This window comes from Myotis yumanensis, unplaced genomic scaffold, assembly GCF_028538775.1.
Source record: "Myotis yumanensis isolate MYYU_CA2020_CCGP unplaced genomic scaffold, mMyoYum1.0.hap1 SCAF_1, whole genome shotgun sequence".
In the NCBI taxonomy this organism is placed as follows: Eukaryota; Metazoa; Chordata; class Mammalia; order Chiroptera; family Vespertilionidae; genus Myotis; species Myotis yumanensis.
This window is the reverse complement of record NW_027223752.1, coordinates 37,251,181-37,278,208: the sequence shown is the minus strand read 5'-3', so window position 1 is coordinate 37,278,208 and position 27,028 is coordinate 37,251,181. Positions and strand designations below refer to the sequence as shown.

Below are 27,028 nucleotides of genomic sequence, written 5' to 3'. Positions count from 1 at the left end.
CCAGGCCCTTGACGGTGTGTGTCTGAGCAGCTCCTTGGGCCCTTGCGAAGGAAAGGTCTGCCCATCAGAGTGGCTCCGTTGGCTGAGCATTGTCTTGTGCACCAAAAGGTTGCAGGTTCGATTCCTGGTCAGGGCACCAAAAAAAGAAAGGTCTTTGGTGACCTTGTCAGAGAGGGCATCACAGGCCTGGGGTTTGAAATATCAGTTTTCTAGGAGACTGATTTGCTGATTGATGACTGAGTGGATTGAATCATGTTGAGAGATGACAGCGGTCACGGCTGGGAAACAGGTGGAGGAATTGGGGACCTGGTGCCATGGGATGCAGTGGCCGCGGGCATCTGGCTGCCGTCTGCCTGTCGCCTCCTCTCGGCTCAGACAGGGTCTTCAAGATGAATGAGCAGACCTGAGTTCTAATCTTGGCTTTGGGGTGAATCTTACAATATGAGGTGATGCTCAGTGAAGAAGGAGAAAAGGTGGGCTCTGCCCAGGTGCATGTGGGCAGCTACTCTCTGTGAGCCTGAACGACACACAGTGCTGGTTGGGAACAGGCATTTAGGACCAGATTGCAGTCAAATTGAGTGTGATGTCTCTTTCAGGTCACTATCAAGTGGTGTCTACTCACAGTTCACATGGGACTGTGCCTTGTTTGCTCTCATTGCCCCCTTCACTCTTCATCTCTCCCTTGCTGCGTCTCTACATTCTTTTCCAGTCCTCCCTACGCAGGAGAGCGAGAGCCTTGTGATCCTGGGTCTCCTGGTCACTGCCCAGCTTTCCTCATCATCCAAGGAATTTACCGTCTGACCTCACGACCACAAGTGTTTTCCCTTCTCCGTGACCTGCCATCCTTTGCCCTGGAATCTGTAGTTTACTGTGTTCTAACAGGAGGGTGAATGGTCAGATAGTAGCAGGTCTAGGAATAGCCATAAGGAATCTTAACCTCCATGGGGCCTTTGTGGGGTAAATGAATGTCAGGTTAAAAGCCCCCATGGCTTATGCTGAGGTAAAGCCATGGCGCCCAGGGCTGTGACTGATCCTTGCCTGTGGTCCTGGCTGGTATGAAATCCATTAGGGAGATAGAGCATGAACACTGGAGCTGAGTTCAAATCCAGGCTCTACCACTTGCTACTTCTGTGGCCTCAGTTTCTGCATCTGTAAAATGGGGATAATAGCTGTATCTACCTCTAGAGTTTTTACGAGATGTCATTGGCTTGTTATGTCTATAGCGCTTAGAACGTTTTAGCTGTTAGGCTTGGTTTTAGTCCCAGGAGGATTTGGGCAGGGGCACGACTTTGAAAATGTGAGCTGGGCTTGCAAACAGATGGCTACGTTTAATCAGAGAAAGTTGCTTCAGGTAGGAAAGGCACTTTAGTTTCTGAGCTCCAAGTGTGCATGGGGTCCTGAAAGGGTGTCCTCAGAAGGCACCCTTTAGAGATAAATGTCCCTGAGAGTGTGTGTGTGTGTGTGTGTGGGGGGGGGGGCGGTTGGCGGGAGGGGGCGTTAGTGGGGGCTGTGACCTGGCCAGCTGTGAAATCCATTTGGGACTTGGGCCTTTTCCATTTAGCATCCCCCTAGGGGCTGACTGACCCCAGGTCTGATCTGGGAAAGGTCTTAGGCCATAAGTCCCTGCCCCATGGTTCCAGCTGGGACTGATGGGGGGGTGGAGGGAGGGAGGAGCGGGGTGTGCAGGCCTGTGCATCCTGCAGTGTGCTTTGAGGACAGCAGAGGCCCGCAGGACTGGGGGTTAGGGCTGGGCGGAGCATGGGTCTTCCTCTTTGTGCTGAGATAACGTGGTATCGCCCTACGGCTGGTTCTGTAGGAAGGCCTGGCCGGTTCATTCTGAAGGCTCTTTGAAGAGGGAGGAAGAGGCAGCCAGAGGCAGCCGAGCTGCATTCCCAAGGGGCTTTCCTCCTGATGCTCAGTTCCACCGGGTGATCCTGTTAATTAACCTTTTGTTGCGCCCCGAGGGAGGGAGGATGCAGGGTTAGCCCCAGTGCTGCCACCGCGTCATCTGCAAAATGGGAGGCTCCCATGGAGCAAAGCACCCCAGCTGAGGTGCAGGGACAGAGCCCTGTGCTTGAAGGTCCGTGCTCCTTGCTGGGCTAGCATGGATGGCAGGGAGGTCTCGATGCTCCTGACGTAGCTCAGTAGGCGCACCGTTTGTTCATCATCATTTGCCAGATCGCCCTTAAGGTCCCTGCCCTTAGGTCACCTACAGTCTAGGATAGAGGGTCTGAAGCTACTCACAGTCCTGTGCAGTGAGTGCTAGAGTAGGTGTAACTCTGGGTGCCGAAGGATTATGCAGGAGGTGCCCCAGGCTTGCCTTCTGGGGAGGTTTCTAGGAGCCCCAGGCTTGCCTTCTGGGGAGGTTTCTAGGGGCAGGCGGTGGTGGCTTCTGATCTGAACCTGAGGGTCGGATCTAAGTGAAGTGGTTGGAGCCAGTATGTCGTGGGATGGATGGGGAGGAAATAATATCCAAGCATAGAGAACATTTACAAAAGCCCGAGCCTGGGGTGTTGGCATAGGTTGGGGCAGAGGCACAGAAAACCAGGGGGCAAAATCATAGTTATCGGAGTGATGGCAACTTCTAGATCCTTCTCCTCATAGCTGTGGTCTGTGATCTGGTAGCTTCTGAGACCTAGAACTGGGGGCGGAAGGCTGTGGGCCAGTGGAGGTGGGAGGGATGCTCTGGAACCTTTTCCTGCGGAAACAGCAATCAGGGGTACTTTCTGGGAAGGGGTGTGAGTGAGCGCTGGTCCTCTGGGGTGGAGTTGGAGTGTCTGTCCTTCTCCAAGGCCACAGCCTCTCCCCTGATTTGCTGCTTCGGGCAGGCCTACCTGTGAGTCTACCACCATCCGCTCAGGGAATAAAGTCCACCTGAGGCTGTGTTTGCCTCATCTGGGAGCAGCTTCCTGCTTGCTGTGCTGCCCTGGCTGAGCTGAGGTGAGCTGAGCTGGGGGAGCGTGGGAGACTCACCGGTGGCTCAGCCCTGGGGAATTTCCTGTCCCTGGGAGCCAGGGTGACTCAGGGGCTTGTACCAGGTTCTGGGCGTGGGGTCAGGGGTCATGTGGGCTCAGCCTTTGTGCCATCTCCTCTGCCTTCTCTGTCAGTATCTGGAAGTTTCCAGGTTCATGGTGTAGTCACTGGTGCCCCAAGATTTTGGAACCTTGGGGAGACTGTTCCCCTCTGGCGTGCATGTCCTCTTAGATTTTAAGAGCCAGATCTTTGCCTGCCTTTGTCCAGTGACCCCAGCACAGGCCCTGACAGGTGCGCGCTTGGGAAGTGCTTTTTGGCAACTACCATTAGCATCACTGTTTTGACAGTTTATGGAGCTCTTGCCCTGTGCCAGGTGCTCAGAGCCTGGAGGACACAACACTTGGGCAGATGGTGAGGAGCCGAGGGCCTGAGAGGCCAGGTGCTGGGATTCCCTCAGAGGGCACCCCCCGCCATGGCGCTGGCCGAGGTGTCGTCTCTGCTCTTCTGGGGCCTGGGGTTTCCGAGCCCTTATTGTCCGGGTGTGGTCCACCTGTCTTCTACCCTGGAAAGGTGGAGGTGGAGCTGTTGGAGTCGGGAGGGAATGTTATGGGGCATCCCTATCAGTAGTTCTCAACCTTCTGGCCCTTTAAATACAGTTCCTCATGTTGTGACCCAACCATAAAATTATTTTTGTTGCTACTTCATAACTGTAACGTTGCTACTGTTATGAATCATAATGTAAATATCTGATATGCAGGATGGTCTTAGGCGACCCCTGTGAAAGGGTTGTTCGACCGCCAAGGGGTCGCGACCCACAGGTTGAGAAACCGCTGCTATAGATGCTCATAGGGTCTGGGGGAAGGGACTTCCTGGGGATTCCAAGTTGCTGTTTTTTTTAATGTTTTTATTTCAGAGATGAAGGGAGAGAGAGAGATAGAAACATCAATGATGAGAGGAAATCATCGATTGCCTCCTGCACACCCCCTATTGGGGATCAAGCCCGCAACCTGGGCATGTGCCCTTGACCGGAATCGAACCCAGGACCCTTCAGTCCGCAGGCCGACACTCTATCTGGCTAGGGCTAGTTGCTGTTTTTAAAATTGTGGTAAAACTGTTCTTAAAATAAGATAATATTTGCATTTTAACCACTTTCAAGTGGCGTTAAGTCCATTCATATTGTTGTGTCCATCACCACCAGTCCACCCACAGGACTTTTTATTATCTTGCAAAACTGAAACTCTGTATCCATTAAACAACAACTACCCCGGCCCGCCCCCTCCCTCCCTGGCAGCCACCCTGCTACTTTCTGTTTCTGTGAGGACTCAGAGTTTGACACTTTGTCTGCCCTGCCCAGAATCTCCCCGGAGTGCCCTCGCCAGGCAGCGATGCCAGGATGCCCGTCTCTACCTCCCTCCACCAGGACGGCAGCCAGGAGCGGCCCGTGAGCCTGACCTCCACCGCGTCCTCGTCAGGCTCCTCCCGGGACAGCCGAGGCGCCATGGAGGAGCCCAGCGGCCCTGAGGCCTTCACCAAGAACGGGGCCGGCTCCCCGCGTGGCAGGCACGCCCCCAACAGCAACAACAACTCCAGCACCCGGCCTAACAAGAAGGGACCCCTGTCCCCATTCAACAGCCGGGCAGCCGCGGCACCTGCGCACAAGCTCAGCTACTTGGGCCGGGTGGTGCGGGAAATCGTGGAAACGGAGCGCATGTACGTGCAGGACCTGCGCAGCATCGTGGAGGTAAGGGGCGGGGGCGCCGGCCTCCTCCTCTCCGGGTGGCCTTGCAGCCCAGCTCTGGCGCATAAACCTACCGCTGCCCGGAAGGACAGTTCTCCCCGACTCATGTATCCTGGAGGTCTGCTTCCCCGGGACAGGTGGGGAAGCTGCTGACAGCTCACACTGCCATGTGACTCGGGGTCAGACCAGTGGCTCCGCCAGCAGAACTTACTGTGGGTCCCCAGGGAGTAGACACCCTTGGCGAGGAGGGAAGGGACTCCGGTGCTCCGTGGAGACGGACTCTGGACCCCGCCTGTCTGCTCCTGGATCCCGCTCTGTTGTTCCCTAGCTGTGGGGTCTCAGGCACTGGGTAGCCCCTGAGGTTCCTCATTTGTAAATGAAGATGGATGCACCTGTGCAGGTGAAGTGTGCACACTGTGCCGGGCACACAGGAGGAGGTGGCTGCCGCTGTGGAAGCCGCCTGCGGAGGGAGGTGTATTGGTTTCCCACGGCTGCTGTAACAAATTACCACAGACCCAGCGGCTTAAGACGCAGCCATTTCTTCTGTCTCTTTCGGAGCAGGAGGCCAGAAGTTAGAAACCCAGATGTTGGTAGGGTCGTTCCTTCTGGTGGCTCTGAGGGGGATGCCTCCTTCCTGCTCCTGGTGGTTGCTGGCCTTCCTCCTGTGCCGTGGCCTGTGGCTGCATCACCACCATCTCTGCCTCATCTTCACGTTGCCTTCTTCTCCACCTCTGTGGTTCTCTCCTATAAGGACACTGGTCATTGGACTTAGGACCCACCCTAAATCCAGAGTGATGGCATCTTGAGATCCTTAGTCGCATCTACAAAAACCCTGTTTCCAAATAAGTTCACGTTCTGAAGTTCCATGTGGATATTAATTTTTGGGTGGAACTATCCAACCCAGTATAGTAGGTGATGCCTGTGAAATCGTGCTATAGCTGTAAAATGAGGCACGGAAGTGAGGTGTGGCTGGGGGCACGGGATTGTGCGGGAGGGGCTGCGTTCTGATGCCTCTCTCCCTGCAGGACTACCTCCTGAAGATCATCGACACCCCCGGGCTGCTGCAGCCAGAACAAGTCAGCGCCCTCTTTGGGAACATAGAAAGCATCTATGCACTGAACAGGTATGAGTGGGTCCGACGTACACCCGGTCCTGCCTGTGAGGCCCGTTTTGGGGCCTAGAGAGGAATCCTGGGTGTCCTGGGCAGTGGCATGTGGGCCCAGGGCCTGATCTCTGAGGATGGGGGAGGATGGTCCATCCCTATACAGAAGTATAGCTGCTCCCTGCAGGGGAGAGGACCCGTGGGACCATGTGCCCTGGGGCCTTGTGCTTGCCCCTCAGGGGACTGCTAGACCCTTTCCCTGATACGCTCCCCTCTAGCTCTCTCTGGCCCCTTTATCCCTCTCATTTTTGTCTCCCACTTGCACATCTCTTAGTTTCTTCTCCATCTTCTTACCCCATGGGAAGTCCGGGCTCCCGGAGGTGATCTGACCCTTTGCAGGGGTGGGGACGCCCGGCCCGTGGTCCGTATAAGGCTCGAGAAATCATTTGGTCTGGCCCTGCCAAGGCATTAGGGGTGAGCTAATTAAATGTTTGACCAAGTATAGCAGGATAATTTTATTTATTTTAATATATTTTTATTGATTTCAGAGAGAAAGGGAGAGGGAGAGAGAGAGAGAGAAACATCAGTGATGAGAGAGAATCATTGATCGGCTGCCTCCTGCATGCCCCCTACTGGGGATGGAGCCCACAACCCGGGCATGTGCCCTTGACCAGAATCAAACCCGGGACCCTTCAGTCTGAAGACCCACACTCCATCCACTGAGCCATACCGGATAGGGCATAGCAGGCTCATTTTAAAGTTGATAAATTTGTATGACCCACGAATGATGTTATAAATATCCAAATGGTCCTGGGCAGAAAAAAGGTTCGCCACCCCTGCTTTCGGGGAATGCACAGGTCAGGCAAGATGTGGTGGGGGAGGCTGAACAAGGCCTGGTGAGGGCTGCTTCAGGGCAGAGGGGCTCCTTGAGGATCCAGAGTGTGCCGCCTGGGCCCACAGATGCCCCAGGGAAGGGCACTGGTCAGGAGGAGCAGAGCTGGCGGGTCAGTGTCGGCAGTTCAGGAGGCACCTTGCCCCAGGCCCTTTAAGATGGGCAGGGAGACTTCCTGCTGTGCCAGCCGGAGAAGTCTGGGAGGGAGACCGAGGCCGGGTTGTGGGGGATTGGGAAGAGGGGAGAGCCCAGGGGGAAGAGGCGGGGGGAGCACCCTCTCTAGGGTTTCCTCTAGAACAAGGCGTGCTGGGGTCTCACTCTGTTCTCTCCTTTTGAGCCGGGGGCCTCGGTTCTTTTATGAGCCCCCCCGCCCTTCTTTCTCCTTTAATCTCTGCTTTTGTGTATTTGACTCCTCCTGCCTGCAGAGGAGCCGTGTCCTCTCCCGAGGTGGGTACTGTTGTCCCTTCTTCCTCTTGCCGAGCATGTGGGTGTCCCTTGCTCCCCATCTCTGCAGTGTTGCTGGGTGCTTTCTTGGTTGCTGCCCTGGGCAGGGCTCACTTCGAGGGCGGAAGCCCTGACTCCGGCATGGCTCCGGGCTGGCTGTGTATCTGGGCAGGAGGTTGGGGAGGGGCATGGTGTGTTGGGCATGGACGTGGAGGCTGCGCGTGGTCCGGGATCTGATGACCACTCTCCCCCACCCAGCCAGCTCCTCAGAGACCTGGACAACTGCAATAGTGACCCTGTGGCTGTGGCCAGCTGCTTTGTGGAAAGGGTGAGAAGGGCTGGCTGCTTGCCTCTTGTCCTCTTCCGGGGGGCTCAGTGGGACAGGGATGCCCGCCTTCCTGGGTGCCCCTCTCCAGGGGAAGTGCCAGGTGTCCTGTCTGGAATGGGGAGGGTGTTCTTGGGTGGAGCCAAGGGTTGCGGGGTGGATGGCATGTCCCAGACAGGTGGGTACAACGATGGGCCTGCAGAGGCTCAGGCAAAGGGCTCAGGGAGCAGGGGCATGTGTTGGGCACACCTGGTTTACAGTCCAATGGGGGTTTCCCTGAAGTCACTCTTTCTGGTTTCTCCATAGAGTCAAGAGTTTGATATCTACACCCAGTATTGCAACAACTACCCCAAGTGAGTCATTGGGGTGGGGAGGGGTGGCTGACCCCTTTGGTGAGTCTGGGGCACCCCACCTCCCATCCAGGCCTTCCCAGGTGGTGACCGCCCCTTCCCCACTCCAGCTCAGTGGCCGCCCTGACCGAGTGCATGCGGGACAAGCAGCAGGCCAAGTTCTTCCGGGACCGGCAGGCGCTGCTGCAGCACTCGCTGCCCTTGGGCTCCTACCTGCTGAAGCCCGTCCAGCGCATCCTCAAGTACCACCTGCTGCTCCAGGTAACCCAGGGCCCTGAGGGCGGGGTGGCTGGGGGAGGGGCAGGACCCTTGAGTCTGTGGGCTGCCTAAGCCCCTGTGTCCCACGCAGGAAATTGCCAAACATTTTGATGAGGAAGAGGACGGCTTCGAGGTGGTGGAGGACGCCATTGACACCATGACCTGCGTGGCCTGGTACATCAACGATATGAAGAGGAGGCATGAGCACGCGGTCCGGCTCCAGGTGCTCCGGGCTGGTGACAGCAGGAACATGCCAGGGTGGTCGGGGGTGGGGGGTCGTGGGGCCGCCCTGCTGGGGTGAGCCGAGGGGTGGTGTCCGTGTGGGGCAGGCTCCTCTAGGGGACCCAGCACTGGTTGGGTTTTCAGGAGCTCCTTGGAGTCCCAGGGGGTCCCCAGGAAGGTCATGAGAAGCCTGACCCTTTGGGTGGGGGCTTCTGGGCTGCAGGAGATTCAGTCACTGCTCATCAACTGGAAGGGGCCCGACCTGACCATCTATGGGGAGCTGGTCCTGGAGGGCACATTCCGCCTGCACCGCGTGCGGAACGAGAAGACCTTCTTCCTCTTCGACAAAGCGCTGCTCATCACCAAGAAGCGGGGCGACCACTTTGTCTACAAGGGTCACATCCCGGTAACCAGGCTGCCACCACCTCCTCTGTCCCCTTTCCTCCTCGCCGTCTTCACCCTCTTCATCGGCCCCCAGTCAGCGTGGGCGCAGCTCCATCCTTCTGCGATTACCCTCCCTCCCCAGAGGACCTCGAGGGACGGGGGCCCCCGGTCAGCTCTCCTTCCCCCTTCCTCGTCCTTGACTGCCCTCCCCCTCCTCTCTAGTGCTCCTCCTTGATGCTGATCGAAAGCACCAGAGACTCCCTGTGCTTCACCGTCACCCACTACAAGCACAGCAAGCAGCAGTACAGCATCCAGGTGAGGGGTGGGCCGGGGGGCGGGTGGGGGCAGGCCCGCCTCCTCTGCTCGCTTAGCTGCAGGGGTCACTGTGGGCATCTCTCAGGCCCGAGCAGAGGCCCTCTTTCCACCTCGGCTGGAGCACGCCCAGGTCATGTGCCTTCGGCCCGCGGTGACCTCTGGCTCCCTCTCTTGCCTCCGCCCAGGCCAAAACCGTTCAGGAGAAGCGGAACTGGACACACCACATCAAGAGGCTCATCCTGGAGAACCACCACACCACCATCCCCCAGAAGGTGCGCTCCTGGGGTGCCCACCCCAGCTCCTGAGGGGGTGCGGGGAGCGGCTGTCCTTCAGAGCCAGCTGCGGGTTCATAAGGGCCCACCCTCTGGACACTGGCATCACTGAACAGCGGGGGTCAGTTCAGCGGATGCCCGGGGCCTCACAGAGCACTGTGGGGGGTCCGAGCTCACAGAGCGGGGTGTGCGTCAGGGGATGCACGGCACCTGGCAGGGTCATAACCAGGTGGGTTTCTCCTCTCCAGGCCAAGGAAGCGATCTTGGAAATGGACTCCTATTGTGAGTGACCCTCTCTGCTGCTCTGCCCCTAATCGCACACCTTTCTCGGTCAGGCTGCGTCCCGGGGAAGCTTGGCCCGACACTGAGATTCCAGGGGGCAGGGAGGACTGGGCGGCTCCCTTTGTCAGGGCCCGGGGGTCTCCTATGAGCCGAGGCACACGGCACCGCTGACGGCAGACTCCGTGCCGATGCCCCGGGTGGAAGTGGATGGAAGATGCGAGAGGGAGAGCTTTGAAAGCTCCTGGAGTTAGGGTGGCAGCAGAGGGGTGGTCGGGTACGGTCAGAGTCAAGGCCAAGGCTGAGAGTGTCCCAGAGGCCTGATTGTCTCTCCTGGCTGCAGATCCCAACCGGTACCGCTACAGCCCAGAGCGCCTGAAGAAAGCCTGGTCCTCCCAGGATGAGGTGTCCACCCACGTGCGCCAGGGCCGCCGGCAGTCTGGTAAGGGGAAGGCTGTGTGGGCAGAGGCATCTTCATGGGGCTGTTTGCAGCAGCATTTGGGGCTGGCTCTCACCGCCAGAAATCCTGGGAAGGGTGTGTGTGTGTGTGTGTGTGTGTGTGTGTGTGTGTGTGTGTGTAAATCCTCTCCCTGTTCTGCCTCCACCGGGCACCTTTGGGCAGCCCACCTTTTCCACGGCCCTAGGCATGCTGTTCCCTCAGGCCTTGGCAGCCTTCTTAGCTCCCCTGCAATGGAAACCTCCCCTTCATCACTCCTGGGAGTCGGCCAGGAGTAACTCGCGACATCACGGATGGGCCCCGGCCCAGCCTCGGAACAGAGCAGAGGCAGGGCGTGGGGAAAGCAAGGCAGACTTCAAGTGGCATCAAATCCAGACAGGAAATATTTGCTTTGGGTCTCGGGGGAAAGTTCCATTTCCCTCTCCCGGGTTTTCCGTGACGGGGCTCGCTGCTGTGTACTTGGGGTTTCTGGAGTGAATCGTCTACTGAGAAAGAGAAGACCTTGCTGTTATCCTTAGCTCGCCCGGTGTTTTCCACGTCTGTTTCCACTCGCCCTTCCGTTTGAGGCCGAGGGACCGATCGGCTTCGGTCGGCACTGCCAGACTTACTCGCGTGGGGAGAGATCCCTGGGGAGAGAGATTCGGTGTGACTGGCTTGGAGCCCCGCGGCGCATTGGGCTTTGATTGGCCATGGCCCACGAGCTCCTTGAACAACTGTGGATTGATGCGTGAACCGTGTGATCTCGAGAAGCTGTTGTGGTTTCGTTTTGTTTGCTCCCAGTGGACCTTGAACCCTAGGCAAACCTGTTACGGTTGCAGAATTTGACGGCGCCATATGTTGAAAGCCCCACATCGGCCGTGTTAACTTCGTCAGTCTCTGGCCCTCTCTGATTCCTCACCTTCCTTCTGTCGTCCTCTTCCTGTCGCTCTAGCTTTCCCCCGTAACCTGCCACAGCTTTGCATTGGGAGCTCTGGCACACGGCGTGTTCGGTGAGTGACGGTGGTGGTGGTGGCAGTAGGAAGTCCACCTGTCGCATCCACACGGCAGCTGTCAAGGCAGCAGGAAATGAGCCATTTTAGAGCCTAAGTTTCCACGTGGCTGAGAGTTTCGCTTGGAAACTCGAGAAGAGCTGGGTATTGTTTGTGTGCTTGTTTTGGGGCTTTAGCTTTGACCATTATGAGAGAGGCATCTTTCTAAAAACACGCTTCATACTCCGGAGCCTTTAAAGTAGAGGATACTGGCCAGAGTTGAACTTCTCCCTTTCTGAGTTGTGCAATGGCATCACTGTGGTGTGTGGACTGCTAGATTCTCCAGGGCCCCCAGAGGGGTGGGGGTGGGGTGGGGGTGGGGTGGGGGGGCGGGGGGGAGAGGCCGTGGTTGCCATAGAGACAGCCTCTGTTGTGTCCATCTTTACACTGACGAGTGTTTGCTCTGATCTGTCTTAGTGTGCTTGCCTACAGTATTACTTCCCCTTCAGTCTGTTCGAAATCAGTCTTTTGAACTTGTGAGGAGGAGTGTGTGAAGCAGGCTAGGCAGTAGCTGAGGAGGGAGGACGGGAGGGCCTGCTCTCGGCCAGCCGCTCCGCCTGCCGCTGGGCCCTTTCTGCTTCCTCCTTCGAGGGAGCCGAGATGGGCAGATAAATAACATTGATGGATAAGTCAGGTGCTACCGCCATTGTTGGTCGCTTATTAGATATTCTTGATTATAAGCTCTAAAATGAAGAAGTTGAGTGTTTGATGAAAACAACTGGATGTTGGCTGCTGTTGTGCAGATGGTGTGTGCACCTGCGCACACACACCTCTCAGGAGACTTTCCTTCTGGTTGCAAGTTTACTGTGGGCCTCTCATGCAATGCCAGCTGGGCAAGGACAGTGTGGGCTCCCGCCAAGGCTCTCTCGGGAGGTCCCTTGTGCCTGCCTGTCTCAGGTCTGTCCCCAGAAAGGCTGGAGTACAAGGTGGTGCCCCACCAGCCTAATGCCTGTGTTTTGTATCCTGTCCCCAGAGCCCGGTCAGCCCCAGCACAGCCGGGCAACACTCCCCAGCCAGCCGCGAGGCTTCATGGTGCCAGGCCTCATGGGCCGTAGACAGTCGGGTGCGACCTCTGCTTTCCAGTGGGTGCTAGGAGAGGGCTCGGCCTGGGCTGCAGCTAAGGTGCTGACGTGCTCGTTGCGGGGAAGGTGGGGCTTGAGTGGAGCCTGGGCCTCCAGAGATCTGGCTGGAGATACGCCTCGTTGGTCTGAAGGGGCGGTGTGGGGCTGTGGCTCCTTGGGTAAGCTGTGCTCATTCAGGGGGTTGGGGCGGTGCTGCTCTTGGGGGCTGGCGGTCATGGCAGAGGTCCCAGGGCTGATGGAAGTGGCCCTGCCTCCCCGAGGGACAGGTGTGAGGGCCGCCTCCTTTAGGCCCTAGGGCTGGGGGTTGGGGGCAAGCCTGAGTGGACTTTGAGCTGGTGATGGGCTGGTGGCGCTGTGGCTTGGGAGCAGGGCCAGGCACAGCTGTTTCCAGGCTGCGCTGACTGCCCATTCGCTTTCCTCTGCAGAGCCCACCAAACACCTGCTCCGGCAGCTCAGCGAGAAAGGTGAGTGTGAGGCTGAGCAGCCATTCAGGTGAGCTGTAGGGCAGGGGCAGGAAGGGGCGTCGGTAACCGTCTGGGTGGGGGTGTTGAGGACAGTTTAGAGGGGACGCTGTCTCTGTTCCTCCCTGGAAGTGGGCCTTTTGCCAGTTGCCCTCTATGGAGGGGGGTTGAGCCCCCCGCCCCCTCATTCCTTTCACTGTCCTCGGGTAACAGCAGGAGCAAGTGACTCTCACAGACCTGCACTGCTGTGCACCACCCCACCCCCGCCCTTGTTCTGTCAGTCATTCCTTTGGAAGGTGAGGGTTTGGGGAATAGGAGCCCCAGAGAGGTCTGCTCAGCCTCTGGCCCTATAAAGAGGCTCTTTCTCCTGTCCACCCATCCCCTCTCCCTCCCCTCGCCATGTGCTGGGACTCTGTGGTGGTGGCAGCAACCAGAGCGGCCAGAGCAGCAGGAATGAAGGTAAGGCTGTGGGCAGAGGGGCCTGGCTGGGTGGAGAGGGGTGGGACCGCCCAGGTCAGCCCCTGGCCCCTTCAGCTCTCATCGTCTCCGTTCACTTGACAAATACTTACCAAGTACCTCCTACGTACCAGGCTCTGTCATGAGGGCCACAGAGATGAATGAGCCATGGCCTGTGCCCCAGGGACCCTTCTGTACCCTTTCCTGGAAAGACACCCTGGTGGTGGCCTGCCCAGCCTGGATCCTCTCTCATTCTTTCTTCTCTCCGGGCCAGGCAGGCCTCTCTGGGGCTTTGAGTTCCTAACCAGGCCCCATTCCTGGCTTTCCCAGGTCCCAGCTTCCTACCATGAGAAACCTGCCCCCTCCTCTTCCCCACCCCATCTGTTCACCCCCCACCCCTACCCCCGCTCCCGCTCTGGTCCTCTCTGGGCTCCAGTGGAGACCAGGGGTTGGTATCTAGATGTGGATTTATGTATAAAGTCTCCTCACCCCCAGCCACTGGTAGGAGGAGGGGTGTTGCCCAGGGCTGGTCACGAGGAGTCTTTGCTCTGAACAGCATGCGGGCAGCGCTGGCGCTCTCCTGGACTGCGGGCAGCCCTCCCGTACTCGTACTCGGGGCCTGCAGCCGGAGCCTGAAGGGGCTGCCCGGGAGGAACAGGAGGAGGAGGAGGAGGAGGAGGAGGAGGAGGAGGTGGTGGAGGAGGACGAGGAGGAGGAGCAGGCATTTCAGGTCACTCTGGAGGACCTGGCAGGGCATGAAGGCAGCAAGAAGGGGTCTGGGCCAGAGCCCCCAGGCTCAGAGGAAGAGGAGGAGGAGGAGGAGGAGGAGGAGAGCCTGGCAGTGGCGGAGCAGGTAGCCGACTTTGCCAGCTCCCTGCTGGCCGCCCTCCACTGCTGGCACTATCGGGCCAACGCTTTACTTTTCTCCCGGGGTGCTATGGTGAGGTGTCTCTTTGATCTCCCCTCCTCCTTGCATGTTCCCTGGCATGTGCAAGCCCATGCCCATCCTGGAGTCCCCTGCCCTGCCCTCTCCACCCCTCTGTCCTTCCTTTACTTCTGCCCTCAGCACTTCTTAACCCCTCACTCACTGTCACACCCTGGTGAGCCCCTGGCATGCACTGTTCCAATCCTGGGCGTGGACTAGCATACCACCCAATGCGCATGACTAACGGGGTGAGAGGTGGGGAGGGGGGAGGGGGGAAGGCAGCACACAGCAGGGCTGGAAGGGTCAGGAGGGTGGGGCTTCTCTGAGGCCGCATGCCTGGCGGGGACCAGTTCACGTTGACTGTGGAGTGGCTCCGGTCCAGGGCTGGCTCTCAGCAAAGCCCAGCCCCCTAGGCTCAGGAGGTGCTGCCCGAGTTGGGATGCAGAAGGGACCGGCTCCCAATTGTCCCGGGGCCTGACGACTGCCCTCTTGCTGCAGGGGAAGGGGCGCAGGGAGTCTGAAGGCCCCAAGAGCTGCAGGCGGCCCAGCGGCCGGTCTCCCACCTGTGCCGAGAAGCGAATGAGCTTCGAGTCCATTTCTTCCCTGCCTGAGGTGAGGGGCCGGCAGGCGGGAGCGGGGTAATGCAGAGGTGTCTGCAGGCGGGGCTTCCAGGCATGGGCTCTCCCATAGGGCCCATGGGACAGGACTCCAGCCCCTTCAGGAAACCTGCCTAGTCTGTGGGTGCCTGGCTTGGTGAGCAGACTGCCCCTTTCCATGAATCAGAAAAGGTGCCTGTGCCTTTGGGCAGATGTGATCCCTTGCCCAGAGGGGCACAGTCAGCAGAAGTGACCAAATTTTAGATCCCCTTGGCCAGGCCTCCTTGTGTAGGGCATAAGGCCCTGCCCCTGCCAGGGGTCCAGACATTTAAATCCTACCTGTGCCCACATGGGCGACAGGGTAGCATATTGACGTCCACTCGGTGCTTCCTACATGTCTGATGTTTATTTCCTCTGTCTATTCCCCGCGACAGCTAAGAAAGGTTGGGTCATGTGCCTGGCACCGAGGGGCCATGCTGAGACCAGACGGGGGTCTGTGACTCAGAAGCCCACGCTCTTTCTCCCACCACCCCATGCCGTCTGGGGCTTGTCTAGAACGGAGTCCTTTGCTTCCCCTAAGTTATAAAGATTTGTTCATGAGGCCTAGACCCCGGGGTGGGCCTCACCTGGATGACATGGGATGAGAGCCTAGAGTGGTACTATCCAATGATAATACGATGCTAGCCACACACCATTTTATTTTTTTTAAATATGTTTTTATTGATTTTAGGGGCGAGAGAGAGAGAGAGAAACATCAATTGGCTGCCTCCCGCACAGACCCTGACCAGGGACTGAACCTGCAACCCGGGCATGTGCCCAGGCTGGGAATTGAACTGGCAACTTTTTGGTGCACAGGACAATGCTCAACCAACGGAGCCACACCGGCCAGGGCCGCGTGTAATTTAAAACGGTCTGGTAATCACATTAAAAAGTCATTTAACTGCCCTGGCTGGGTAGCTCAGTTGTGTCTCCCCCCTCCCCCCTCTAAAATCAATTTAAAAAAATCATTTAATCCAGCACGTCCCAACTACTATCATTTCAATATGTAATCAATATAAAAAGTCATCGAGACGCTTTGTTTTTTTTGTATGAGGTGTTGGCAGTCTGGGGTGTGTTTAACCTTTACAGCTGTTTTCAGTTTGGATTGGCCCCGTCTCAGGTGCTTGAAGGCACGTGGGGCTGGTGGCTGTTCTCGCTGGACAATGCAGGCCTAGGTCTCGGGTTCTGCTCTGCAGATTCTGGACTGGATCAGTTCCTCAGGCTGTAGAGTGTTTGCTCTTAACTTCTCCCTACAGACCTCTCTGGAAAGCTGCCTGTTCTGGCCAGTTTTGTGGTTCAGATGACCTATAGGTTTATCAAATTTGCTTCCTTCCTTGCCCATCTGCCGGGCATATGCAGAGTCATCCACAGGAGCCACATTCCCGTCTCGCCCTCTGGCAGGATTCCAGCAGGTGGTCCTGTTGCCCGCTGGACCCTGAGCCGCACGGGAGGCCCTGGCCCCTCAGGGAAGTAGGAGTGGCCTCTTGTTGCTCAGGCCTGGGGTTTGCACCCAGGACCACTCCCGTGTGGGGAGCTCCAGGGTTCAGGGAGCTGCTTCACTGGGCAGGGCGTGCTGGCCCTGTGTGTGTGCTCCTTCAGTCCCTGTAGCTCCCAGACAGGCTGCACAGGCTCACCGCTCTCCCCGCCTGCGCTCCTAGACTTTTCCTTGGCTTTGAGGACATGGGCCCAGCACCCAGCTGCAGGGTCACCAAGGAACAGCCCCACGTGCCTCTCCCTCAGGACCTGTTGCCCCTTCGGTCCTAAACCCGCAGCCCCTGTCACTAGGCGTTGAGCAGTCGCACTGTCCCTCATCCCCGTCTCATGTGAGCTCTCTGTGCTGTCCCAGGTTGAGCCGGACCCCGAGCCTGGGGCAGAGCTGGAGGTGTTTGCTGCTGAGGAGGGTCCCAGCACCGAGGAGATGCCCTCGGACACAGAGTCTCCGGAAGTCCTGGGTGCCCATCAGGAGCCGCTGGGGCTGGGCCACCCGAGCGACGTGGTGGACTTCGAGGTGGCCGAGAGCACCGAGGACATGAAGGCCTTGAGCAGCGAGGAGGAAGAGGAGGAGGAGGTAGAGGAAGAGGAGGAGGAGGAGGAGGAGGAAACAGGGGTTGCCCAGGAGCCCGAGAGCCTCCTGCCGCCCTCTGTGCTGGACCAGGCCAGTGTCATTGCCGAGCGGTTCGTCAGCAGCTTCTCCCGGCGGAGCAGCCTGGCCCTGGAGGACGGCAAGTCTACTGGCTTCACAACCCCGAGGCTGACCAGCCGGAGTAGCAGTGTGCTCAGCCTGGAGGGCAGCGAGAAGGGCCTGGCCCGCTGTGGCAGCACCACGGACGCCCTCAGTGCTCAGCTCCCCCCCGAAGTGGACCTCAGTGTAGGGGTGGCCACAGAGAGTGGCCCTTCTGTCAACGGGACGGAGCCCCCAGGCCCAGGCTGCTCGGCGGAGACCGACAGGTCCTCCTGCAAGAAGAAGGAACCCATGCTCTCCACCCGGGACCGGCTGCTGCTGGACAAAATCAAGAGCTACTACGAGAACGCAGAGCACCATGATGCAGGCTTCAGCGTCCGGCGCCGGGAGAGCCTCTCCTACATCCCCAAGGGCCTGGTGAGAAACTCGGTCTCCAGGTTCAACAACCTTCCCAAGCAGGACCCGGAGCCGGTGGCCCCATTGGGGCACAAGAGACAGGCGGGCTCCAGGCCGGCTTCCTGGGCCCTGTTTGACCTCCCGGGACCAGGCCAGGCGGGTTCAGGTGCTGGGGACCCAGCTCCTATCACAGACGCTGAGTTCCGCCCGTCTTCGGAAATCCTGAAGATCTGGGAGGGGATGGAGTCTTCTGGGGGGAGTCCTCGGAAGGGGCCGGGCCAGGCCAATGGCTTTGACCTGCATGAGCCGCTCTTCATCCTGGAGGAGCACGAGCTGGGAGCCATCACCGAAGAGTCGGTCACTGCCTCCCCGGAGAGCGCCTCCCCCACCGGGCGGCCCAGCCCGGCCCACCTGGCCCGAGAGCTGAAGGAGCTGGTGAAGGAGCTGAGCAGTGGCTCCCAGGGAGAGCTGGTGGCCCCGCTGCACCCCTGCATAGTGCAGCTCTCCCACATGATGGACGGCCACATGAGCGAAAAGGTCAAGAACAAGGTCTACCAGCTGGCCCGCCAGTACAGCCTCCGCATTAAGAGCAAAATGGGGACAGCCAGGCCACCGCTGCCGTGGGAAGATGCAGCACGCACCATTCCCCACCTGCAGGAGGAGGCTGGAGGGCCCTCGGGTGGCAAAGGTATGAGGGGGTTGGAGGTGGGCCCCTTCTACAAGTTTGGGGCAGAAGAACCTTTTAGGAGCCACTTGGCTTTTGGGAGAAAGTGACCCCTAAAGGACCTCTACCAAAGAGAGGGCTGGACCTCACACTGAGGGCCGGGGGAGCCCTGGCACCTGGTCTAACGCCCCGAGGCCTGCGTGCTACCCTGGTGGAGCCCTCCCTCTGCCCTCTAGCCCTTCCTCTGCCCCCCAGCCCTCCCACTGCCTCCCCAGCCCTCCCTCTGCTCTCCCCCAGCCCTTCCTCTGCCCTCTAGCCCTTCCTCTGCCCCCCAGCCCTCCCACTGCCTCCCCAGCCCTCCCTCTGCTCTCCCCCAGCCCTTTCTCTGCCCTCTAGCCCTTCCTCAGCCCCCCAGCCCTTCCTCTGCCTCCCCAGCCCTCCCCCAGCCCTCCCTCTGCTCTCCCCCAGCCCTTCCTCTGCCCTCTAGCCCTTCCTCAGCCCCCCAGCCCTCCCTCTGCTCTCCCCCAGCCCTTCCTCTGCCCCCCAGCCCTTCCACTGCCTCCCCAGCCCTCCCTCTGCCCTCCCCCAGCCTTCCCTCTGCCCTCCCCCAGCCTTTCCATTGCCCCCAGTCCTTCCTCTGCTCCCCATCCTTTCACTGCCGCCCCCCCCAGCCCTTCCTCTGCCCTCCCCAGACCCTTCCTCTGCAATCCCCCAGCCCTTCCTCTACCTTCCCCCAGCCCTTCCTCTGCCCCCCCCAGCCCTTCCTCAGCCCTCCCCAGCCCTTCCTCTGCCCCCCCCAGCCCTTCCTCTGCCCCCCCAGCCCTCCCTCTGCCCTCCCCAGCCCTTCCTCTGCCCTCCCCAGCCCTCCCTCTGCCCTCCCTAGCCTTCCCATGGAGCAGGGCCTCTGGAGGAAATATGGCCGTGCCCCTCTCAGCGCCCCCTTTTTCCAGGAGAGCAGGAGCTCTCATCTTTCTTCCTTTGACTCTTGATCCTTGTCCGCTGCCTTTTCTTTATTCTTCCTATTTCCCTTTGATAAAGGGGCCGCACATGGTAAGTGAGATTTCTCTTCCATCATCACACCCAAACCCCAACAACCAGCCTTGCCCAGAGTGTGCCGAGGGCAGTTCAGGGGCCGCCCTTCCCGCCCCCTCCGCCCGGCGTTCAGGCACCTCTCTCTCCTCACAGGCAGGAGGAGGCCGGTGTTGTCCCTCGACCAGGAGCAGCTGCTGGTCCAGGAGCACAGCCTGTCCCGGCCTGGCTCTGCCGGGGAGATGTCGCCGCGGTGCTCCTCCTTCAGCCCCCCGGCTGCCACCTCGAGGACCACTTCCCCGGGGGCCCGGCCCTCCAGCCGCAGCCCCCTCAGCCCCTTGGATACTGAGACTTTCAACTGGCCCGACGTCCGCGAGCTCTGCTCCAAGTACGCCTCCCAGGACGAGGCGGCCCAGGCCCAGGGCAGCCGGCCCCGAGGCCTCCCCGTCAGCCGGAGCTGCTCCGTGCCCAACATGGTGGAGCCCCCGCCGGCGGGCAGGCTGGGCCGCTGCCGCAGCCTGAGGGCCAGGACGGGCCGGGGCGGCCCCGCAGCCGCCCAGCCCCAGCCTCCCGGGGGGCTGCCCAGCAGCTGGCCGGACGGAGAGGAGGCCCTGCACGTCACCGCGGACGTCGCCCTGGAGAACAACCGGCGGGTGATCGTCCTGGAGAAGGGGCCCCGGCCTGGCCCCGCTGCGGGACCAGTCTCACCAGCAGCCGTGGGGGGGCCGGGCCAGGATCTGCAGGCGTCTGCAGAGAACTGGCCGAAGGAAGAGGATCCCGGGGACCCAGCGGACCCGGGCCAGCAAGGCCGAGTGAGAAACCTGAGGGAGAGATTCCAGGCCTTGAACTCCATAGGTTGACTCTTGAGTTGGGGAGGGAGGAGCTGGGGGATGGCTCCTTCCAGGAGACTCGCCCCAGGCCTCCCGAAAGGCCTGCCGGGAAGACCGTGCAGCGCACTCAGCCAGCGCCTTCCCCTGCGGTGACCGCCCTGCACTGCCCGGGCTCACAGTGACCTTCTCCGAGCCCCTCTTCCCTCAGGCCCGTGTGGCCACTTCCCTTGTATATAGTTCTTCTCTGATAAGAAGCCAAATATTTAAGCTCCCCTCTTCCCCGGGAGAGCACGCCCTGCTCAGGCCCCCAGCATGGGCTGGCCACGGCCAGACAGAGGAGACGGGCACAGGTGGCTAGAGAGGCTCTGCTCTTGGGCTGTGCCTTTCCTTGGCATCCAGGGCGGAACGAGGTCCATAATTTATTGCTTTCCATTCTGTGGTGTGTTTGTGTGAGTGCGTGTTTTCTCCGTTGTTGGTTCCCCTCCCACGAAGAATGTAACGGAATCAGTTCAGGTACTTTTGTGGGTTGTCTTGCTGACCCCGTGGATGTCGCTAATGTATACACATTTCATTATCTGCCAATGGTGCAATAACCACTGCTGACCAACCGACCTGTGTGGCCTCTTTCCTGGGCCTGGCTGGGGTGGGAGAGTTGGTCTGGCGGGGTGTCTTAGGGGAGGTGGGGTGTGGGGGTGACTTACTGGGCCTGCTGGGGTGGGAGAGTTGATCTGGCGGAGTCTGCTCCCACAGACTCCTCTGTCCAGCCCCAGCTTGGCAACCTGTCTTGGGGGCAGGGGCATCATGCCAGCCTTGAGCTCTTTATCTCAAGGACCAAAGCTGGACTAAAGGAAGTAAGGGCTGGGGCGAGGGGGAGGGTGGTGAACGGAACATTTTTCTAGTAGGCAGGAGTTTCCAGTGTCTGGTGCCCTTTACTCTCTCTCCCCCTCCTTCCCAGGAGACATCCTAGGAGGCGGGGATTCTGAACCTGGAGCCTAGACATGTCTCCAGGTGTCTTGGAACATGGGTGAGGAGTGCAGGTGCATTTTTATGGGATGCATCCTCAGTCTTCATCTCTCCTCAAAGTGTCTCTGATTCAGAAAGGCTACGAATGCCTCCCTCTTTCTAGTTGGGTTTTCTGCCCTTGGTCCATGGTGGACCTGCCTTGTTCTGCCCTGTTCCTTCTGCCTGGGGCCTGGGAGTACAGTGGGGCCTTGACTTACGAGTGTCCCGACTAATGAGTTTTTCGAGATACGATTTTTTGCTTTGAGTTGCGAACTGAAATTCGGGTTACGAGCAGCTTCAGATACCCCACCGCTAGTTGGCGCAGCGAACGTCACAGTGAACGCCACAACATCAGCCCAGCGTCATGTGTCTCACTTGTTCACTTTAAGATTTGACATACGAGTAATTTGAGTTACGAGCTCCATCACGGAACGAATTAAACTCGTAAGTCAAGGCCCCACTGTAGGGGGTTGCGGGGCCTAGGTGGTAGAATGTCCTGAGGGTCCCCACAGGTCTTGTTCAGGGCCTCACGAGTCGTCTGCCTTCGGGGGACAAACTCAATCTCAGGTGGATGCGCAGAATCTGCTGAGGTCAGAGAAAGCTGAGGCTGGCAGAGCCGACAGGCCAGAGATGCCCGTGTTCTGCGGCCACTTCCTGCCACTGAGGAGAGGGCCGGCTTCTACCAGGCAAGCCTTGGGTCGTGACATTGTGTAGCCACAAACCTAACGGAATGAGAGCCAGGGCACCCAGGTATTGGTCCTAGCCCTGCCGTTCACTTAGCCGGGCCACCTCAACTCTTGCTTTTCCCTCATCTGTAAATTGAAGGAGAAGGATGATTCGCTGCTTCTCAAACTCCCTGCCTCAGACTCTTCAGCGGGTGGGGCCTGGGAAGTTGTAGTGAGTACTTTCCCCGGGAGATTCTCACACAAGCATCTGGATGCGTCTGGGAACCTTGGGCCAGCTCAGTGGTTCTCACCGGCTGCCCATTAGAATTATCAGTGGAGCCTTTTGAAAAAATGGCTATGCCTGCATGTAGGGAGCGGCTATAGGGTTAAGCCTCCGACTGACCTGTTGGCAAAGCCACAAACAAGTCCCAGCTTAGAGGGCACAGCTCTCTCAGCATAATTAGGCTTGACCTTATGACTCTCCCTAGATCCTATCTGGGTAGCTAATGGGCTGGGGGAGGTGCAGCAAGTGTTGCCAAAACAAGTGAAACTCACAAGGACACTGTAACTATGGTGACCACTACCTTGCTTACCTCTGGCTATAAAATAAAGGCTCAGCTTGCCATCTGGATCTCTGTGGCCTCAGCCAGGCACAGGAGATCCACCTAGACCCAGCTTATTCTCTTGTCTTTTTTCTTTTTTTAAAATATATATTTTATTGATTTTTTACAGAGGAAGGGAGAGGGATAGAGGGTTAGAAACATCGATGAGAGAGAAACATCGATCAGCTGCCTCCTGCACACCCCCTACTGGGGATGTGCCCGCAACCAAGGTACATGCCCTTGACCGGAATCGAACCTGGGACCCTTTAGTCCGCAGGCCGTCGCTCTATCCACTGAGCCAAACCGGTTAAGGCTTGTCTGTTCTAAATCCTTTGCTGCTCCCCCTCAGGCTCACCGAACCCTTGGCTGTGCTGGCACGGCACACCTACATTCCACCCCCACCCAGGGCAGATGAGGCGTGGCGATTCTGGCGATTCTGATGTCCAGCCAGGACCTCTGTCCTGAGCTCTGGGGAAAGGCCTGCAGCAGGCCCTCAGATGGTTGGATGCATGGCCAACTGAGCTTGAATCAGGGTCTCGGGTGAGGCAGGACGTGGGTGCTGGCAGAGTTGGCCCGTAAGACTCAGCGACAAGCCAGAGAGTCTGGCTTGGAAACGGCTCTCTCCTAACTTGCTTGCTCAACCAGCCTTCCTTGGCCCAGGGCAAGGGGAGGCAAGGCTTGTCAAATACGACATGGAGAGAAATGTGGAGCATTATTGATTTATTAGAAAAACTAGTAAATGGGTTTCCTCTGTTTGGTGGAAGCACGTTTGAGCAGGTAGAGGACTAGGCCCAGTTGGCCCCAGGTTGCATGGTCTGTGCCCAACAGGGTTACAAAGTCCTCTGTAGCTGCCTCCTCCGCTATGTCCTCCCTGAGCTTGCGTGTCCAAGGGACCAAGCCGCGTGGCCCTTGGGCTCTCTGCCCCTCCCACTGAAGGGAGGAGGGGATCCAGGACCAGCCTCCGGGACCCTTGTTGCCCTCCAATAGGCAGGAAGGAAGTGCTGTGGACGGGAGCTCCGACGGGTGCTAGTGGGGGAGGGAAGCCTAAGAATCATCCATCCCCCCTCAGCCAGAGTCCGTGGAGACCAGGGGGTGAAGGGGCAGGAGGACCACCCGGCCATGCCCAGAGGGAGCTTCCTCAACTGCCCTGGGAGGAAGCCTGGTGTGCTGGTGTGGACTGGAGCTGTGTCGACCTAGTTTGGGGATTCTGTTAAAAGTCTGCAGAGTAGAAAATGGAAGGAGGACAAAAAAAACACACAAAACACCACAATTGCCTTGCCAGGGCACCAGGGGCTTCGCCCCCATGTGGCACAGTCTCCCACAGCTGGGTGCCTGCACTCCCAGTTGGTGGAGGGTCTTGGGGCCTGTGTGGTGTGGAGGGGTGTGGGAGCTGGCTCTAGGCGGCGGGTCGCATGCAGCTGGCTACCCTTGACCTTCGGGGACCTGGCTGGTTGGGTCCTCGTGCTTCCTTTGGGGCCTTTTCCTTCTTGGGGCTGAGATTCCTCGCTCAGGTGCTCCTTTGGCACGCGTGGGGGAAAGGGGGGCCCTTGTCCCTGGGCTTCCTCAGGACTGGCCTGGGAAGCAGTGGAGGGAGACTTGCCACCACCTGCTCTTCAGCAAGGAACTCGCCCTGCCCGGAGCAGGACACGCCCTCAGATGTACCAGAGGCCTTCTTTCTTGCCAGGTGAGTGTAGGTACCTCACTGCCTCCTGCCTCGGTTTCCCCAGGTGTAGAAAGATGCTAGTGAGTGGTTCATACTACGCTCCCTGTAGGTACAAAGAGGGCTGCAGGGTTAAGTGTACAGAGGCCAAATGAAGGCCCTGGCTGCAGGGTGGGACCACCTGATCCAGGGATGTCAGGCTCCATCGGAGAACCTCCCTCCCACGGTTCTTGTCCACTGAGGTCAACTTCACCTTGACGTAGTGGCCTTGATCCCCGAGGTGTGCAGAGCTGTCCCGGAAGACTCGGGCTAAGTGTTCCTGGGAAGGCCGGATGCCCATTCCCGGGGTTTCTACCAGGCCTCACCCACCGCCGGAGGAATCTAAGGCTCCTTCTTGTGGGGAGGGTGATGGAAACAGCAGCGGCGGCCGTAGGGCCTCTGATGGTCTCCCCAGGGGAAGTGGGCACTGCCACCAGCTCCACCCTCTGCGGGACTGAGCCCCAGTTAAGACACTGGGCTGGAGCTGCATTGCTTTCGAAGAGCAGAGCGGCAGGGACATCCCTGTGGACCCAGCCCCCTTCCCTCTGGAAGTCAACCTCGGCAGCCTGGGAAGGCCGTCCCTGTGCATCTAGGTTACAGGGCCCCTGTAGCTGTGCTTGGGGATGGGGTGACATTTGGTAACCACCCATGTGACTCCCCCAAGACCCAAGGCCAGGACCTTCAGAGAAGCTGAGCAAGGGGTGCCCCACCTCCATGGCTCTGGCCCCAGCATTTGTCCAGCTGTCCATGGGTTGTGTGGTGAGGGTGGTAACCCCCAGGTGAGGCCAGGTTTGCCATCCCAGGGCGGTAGGTCATACACGAACTTGGCTGTCTGTCAGCCGGTAACCTCGGGTGGGACCAGCTGTAGACGGTACACATTGGGCATTTGGCTTTGGGCTGCTTGACTCCAGGTGCTGGGCTGTCCATCTGGTATCTGGGGACTGTACTGTCTCGAAGGGGGCCTGGGTCTGAGTTGATATTGCTGGTTCAGCTGCTACTGGGAGGGGTCCCAGCGTGGAGAGGCAGCGCCTTAGGCAGTGTCAGGACGTGTCTACCTCCCTCAGGTCTGAGCGCTAGCCCTAAGCTTCAACGGAAGGTCTAGATTCTGGACTCTAGAAGGACCGCTGCAGAGCTTCCTGGCCCTTCTGCCACCCGTGGTGGCGGCAAAGAGTGCTGGAGGCAGCGGGAGGCCCCTTGCCCTTGGGACCCACAGACCTTGGAGGGGGGAAGGGATGTGGTGGCCCCTGAGGTGAGAGTCCCAGTTCTGAGGAAGCCCAGTGGGGAGCAGGGCCATCATGTCCCTCAGGCCCCAGCAGCCCTTTTCCCTGCGGGCCTCCCTGGAGGCTCCTTCCTCGTGCCCGGGGTGGGTCAGGTATTCCCAGTGTCCTCTTCCCTTTCTCTGGTTTGGACCAAGTGGGGGGTGAGCCCATGCAAGATCTGCTTTGGGAGTGGGCAGCATCTGAGGACCCACCAGCCTCCTGTTCTAGCTTGTACGGGGCTTGGGGGCTGGTGCATCCTCAACAAAGGTGGGAGGAGGGCGTGTGCCTGGGAAACCCTATCCTACCCCCAGGCCCCGAGGCCCGGCGCCGGGAGCCTGTGTCCCTGGAGCCGCTCTGCAGATGGTGGGGGAGCAGGCGTCGGGCGGGTGAAGGCAGCTATTGCAGTGCAGCGTGGGCCTGGGAGCCCCGCCCTGCCACTCGGAGCAGGCGGGCAGCAGGCAGCGAGCAGCCGGGCGGGAGGAGGGCCGGGGCCAAGGTCAAGGCCGAGGACGCCCCAGCCTGTCCTGGGCCGTCGAGGGAGGCACTGCGGCACCCGCAGCCCGGCCCCACCTGTGGGGCGCCACAAGAGGCTACTTCTTTTTGGGGAAGAAGCTGAATCTCTTTTCCTTGTCTTTCTTGCCCAGGCTGGTGTCAGGGCCGGTGATGGAGGGCAGGGGCAGGCTCTGGGCCTTGACGCGGATACTCTGGGACTCGTTGATGGCGGTGCTCACGCCCTGCAGCCAGGACAGCATCTCCTCCTGTAGGGCGGGAGGGTCAGGCCTCACACCTCCCCAAAGGACGGGAGGGAGGCCCTAGGACTGCCCCTTCTGAGGGAGCCTTCTCCATCTGCCCCTGTGTCCCAGGGGCTGGGCTGGGCTGCCCTGCACTTACCTCATCCTTGCCATGGAAGAGCCACTCGCTGCCATTGCTCAACCTAGGAGGACAAAGGGTTTCCTGTCCTGGGCCACCTCTGGAGCCCCTGCCCGGGCAGAGGGCTGGCTCTGATGCCACAGCCCCTCTCAGGCGTACAGCACCCGAGAGAGGTAAGAATCCGGGCCCTCAGCCTTTTTGATTTGAAAAATCCCTGTGGGGCAACTCGGGCATGGAGCTGGCCCCATGTAGAGGCCCCTGTCCAGCCACTCGTGCCAGTCACACCACCAGGGGAGGGCGGTGGGCAGGAGGGGCCTCACCTCAGTTTGAAGACGTGCTTCTTCTTCTTGTAGTTGGCAGCAATCTCGCAGATGGCATGCCTCAGGGCCAGGGGCTCCTCCCCGTGGTAGGGCACCCCCAGGGCCAGGTTCTTGGCGTCCTTATAGAAGGTCAGCTCGCTGTTCCTGAGCACACAGTACAGGTGGTTCCAGGACCTGCAATGATGCAGACAGCCAGGTCACCCCCCGTCCTGGTCCACGGCTCGACAGGTCCTAGAGCTGCCCCTGGTTTTGACGACACCATTTTTGCCCTGATAAGTAGTAATACATTTTCTTGGAAGTAAAAGTCATCTCCATGTAATTTCATTGCCAAGAGTTACCTATTGTTAACATTTCATGTATTTCTAGTCTTTTTTTCTATTCACATGTTTTTCTACTCACATACCCGGGTGGACAAAAGTAAGTTTACAGTTGTGAGTATATGCAACAGAGTATATTCTTGCATTATTTACTAATTGTATTATTTATTTGTATTATAACTCTAAACCTACTTTTGCCCCCCCCCCCCATAGCTAAAATTGGATTACACTATATATCCAGTTTTATGTCCTGCATTTATGCTTAACGTTATATCATGAGGACATCCTCAAATCCTTAAATATCTCTGGAAAGTAATTTTGAATAGCTGTATGATATCCCGTCACATGTATATAAATAATCCCTTTATTGGTGGACCAGGGGGTAAACATTCTTGTGCATAAACCTTTGCCGATAACGTTGATCTTACCTTGAGATACGTTTTTAGTAGAATCGTTGAGTCTGAGACCAACAGTGTACACTTTGCACAGCACCTCCCCGTCCACGAGCACACTGGGTTCTCAGTACAGAGCCGTGACGTGCTCAGAGCGGGGTTTTGTTTGGTGGTTGCTGTTATTTTTTTTGTTTTGTTTGCTG

At 58.7% G+C, this 27,028-nt stretch overlaps 2 protein-coding genes across 5 annotated transcripts in view; one reads left to right on the top strand and one right to left on the bottom strand.

Annotated features, from left to right (window-relative positions):
- Window positions 1-20,310, top strand: part of PLEKHG3 (pleckstrin homology and RhoGEF domain containing G3) — a 39,328-nt gene extending 19,018 nt beyond the window's left edge. Inside the window, exons 2-19 of one of the 4 annotated variants that reach the window (XM_070418443.1) lie at window positions 4,328-4,714; window positions 5,737-5,834; window positions 7,408-7,477; window positions 7,781-7,827; window positions 7,935-8,085; window positions 8,174-8,305; window positions 8,528-8,710; window positions 8,911-9,003; window positions 9,189-9,275; window positions 9,524-9,557; window positions 9,898-9,996; window positions 12,013-12,102; window positions 12,547-12,585; window positions 13,010-13,041; window positions 13,595-13,978; window positions 14,462-14,575; window positions 16,445-17,864; window positions 19,026-20,310. In XM_070418443.1, coding sequence (XP_070274544.1) covers window positions 4,367-4,714; window positions 5,737-5,834; window positions 7,408-7,477; window positions 7,781-7,827; window positions 7,935-8,085; window positions 8,174-8,305; window positions 8,528-8,710; window positions 8,911-9,003; window positions 9,189-9,275; window positions 9,524-9,557; window positions 9,898-9,996; window positions 12,013-12,102; window positions 12,547-12,585; window positions 13,010-13,041; window positions 13,595-13,978; window positions 14,462-14,575; window positions 16,445-17,864; window positions 19,026-19,729 — 4,125 coding nt within the window. In that variant the 5' untranslated portion in view covers window positions 4,328-4,366 and the 3' untranslated portion in view covers window positions 19,730-20,310. The remainder of the gene's footprint in view (window positions 1-4,327; window positions 4,715-5,736; window positions 5,835-7,407; window positions 7,478-7,780; window positions 7,828-7,934; window positions 8,086-8,173; window positions 8,306-8,527; window positions 8,711-8,910; window positions 9,004-9,188; window positions 9,276-9,523; window positions 9,558-9,897; window positions 9,997-12,012; window positions 12,103-12,546; window positions 12,586-13,009; window positions 13,042-13,594; window positions 13,979-14,461; window positions 14,576-16,444; window positions 17,865-19,025) is intronic. The other 3 variants (XM_070418434.1, XM_070418452.1, XM_070418461.1) reach the window with 3 other exon arrangements.
- A 2,363-nt stretch (window positions 20,311-22,673) lies between these two features.
- SPTB (spectrin beta, erythrocytic) overlaps window positions 22,674-27,028 on the bottom strand; it is a 122,951-nt gene continuing 118,596 nt past the window's right edge. The window contains exons 34-36 of the mRNA XM_070418413.1: window positions 26,117-26,290; window positions 25,818-25,860; window positions 22,674-25,684 (exon numbers count right to left, since the gene is read on the bottom strand). Coding sequence (XP_070274514.1) covers window positions 25,517-25,684; window positions 25,818-25,860; window positions 26,117-26,290 — 385 coding nt within the window. The 3' untranslated portion in view covers window positions 22,674-25,516. The remainder of the gene's footprint in view (window positions 25,685-25,817; window positions 25,861-26,116; window positions 26,291-27,028) is intronic.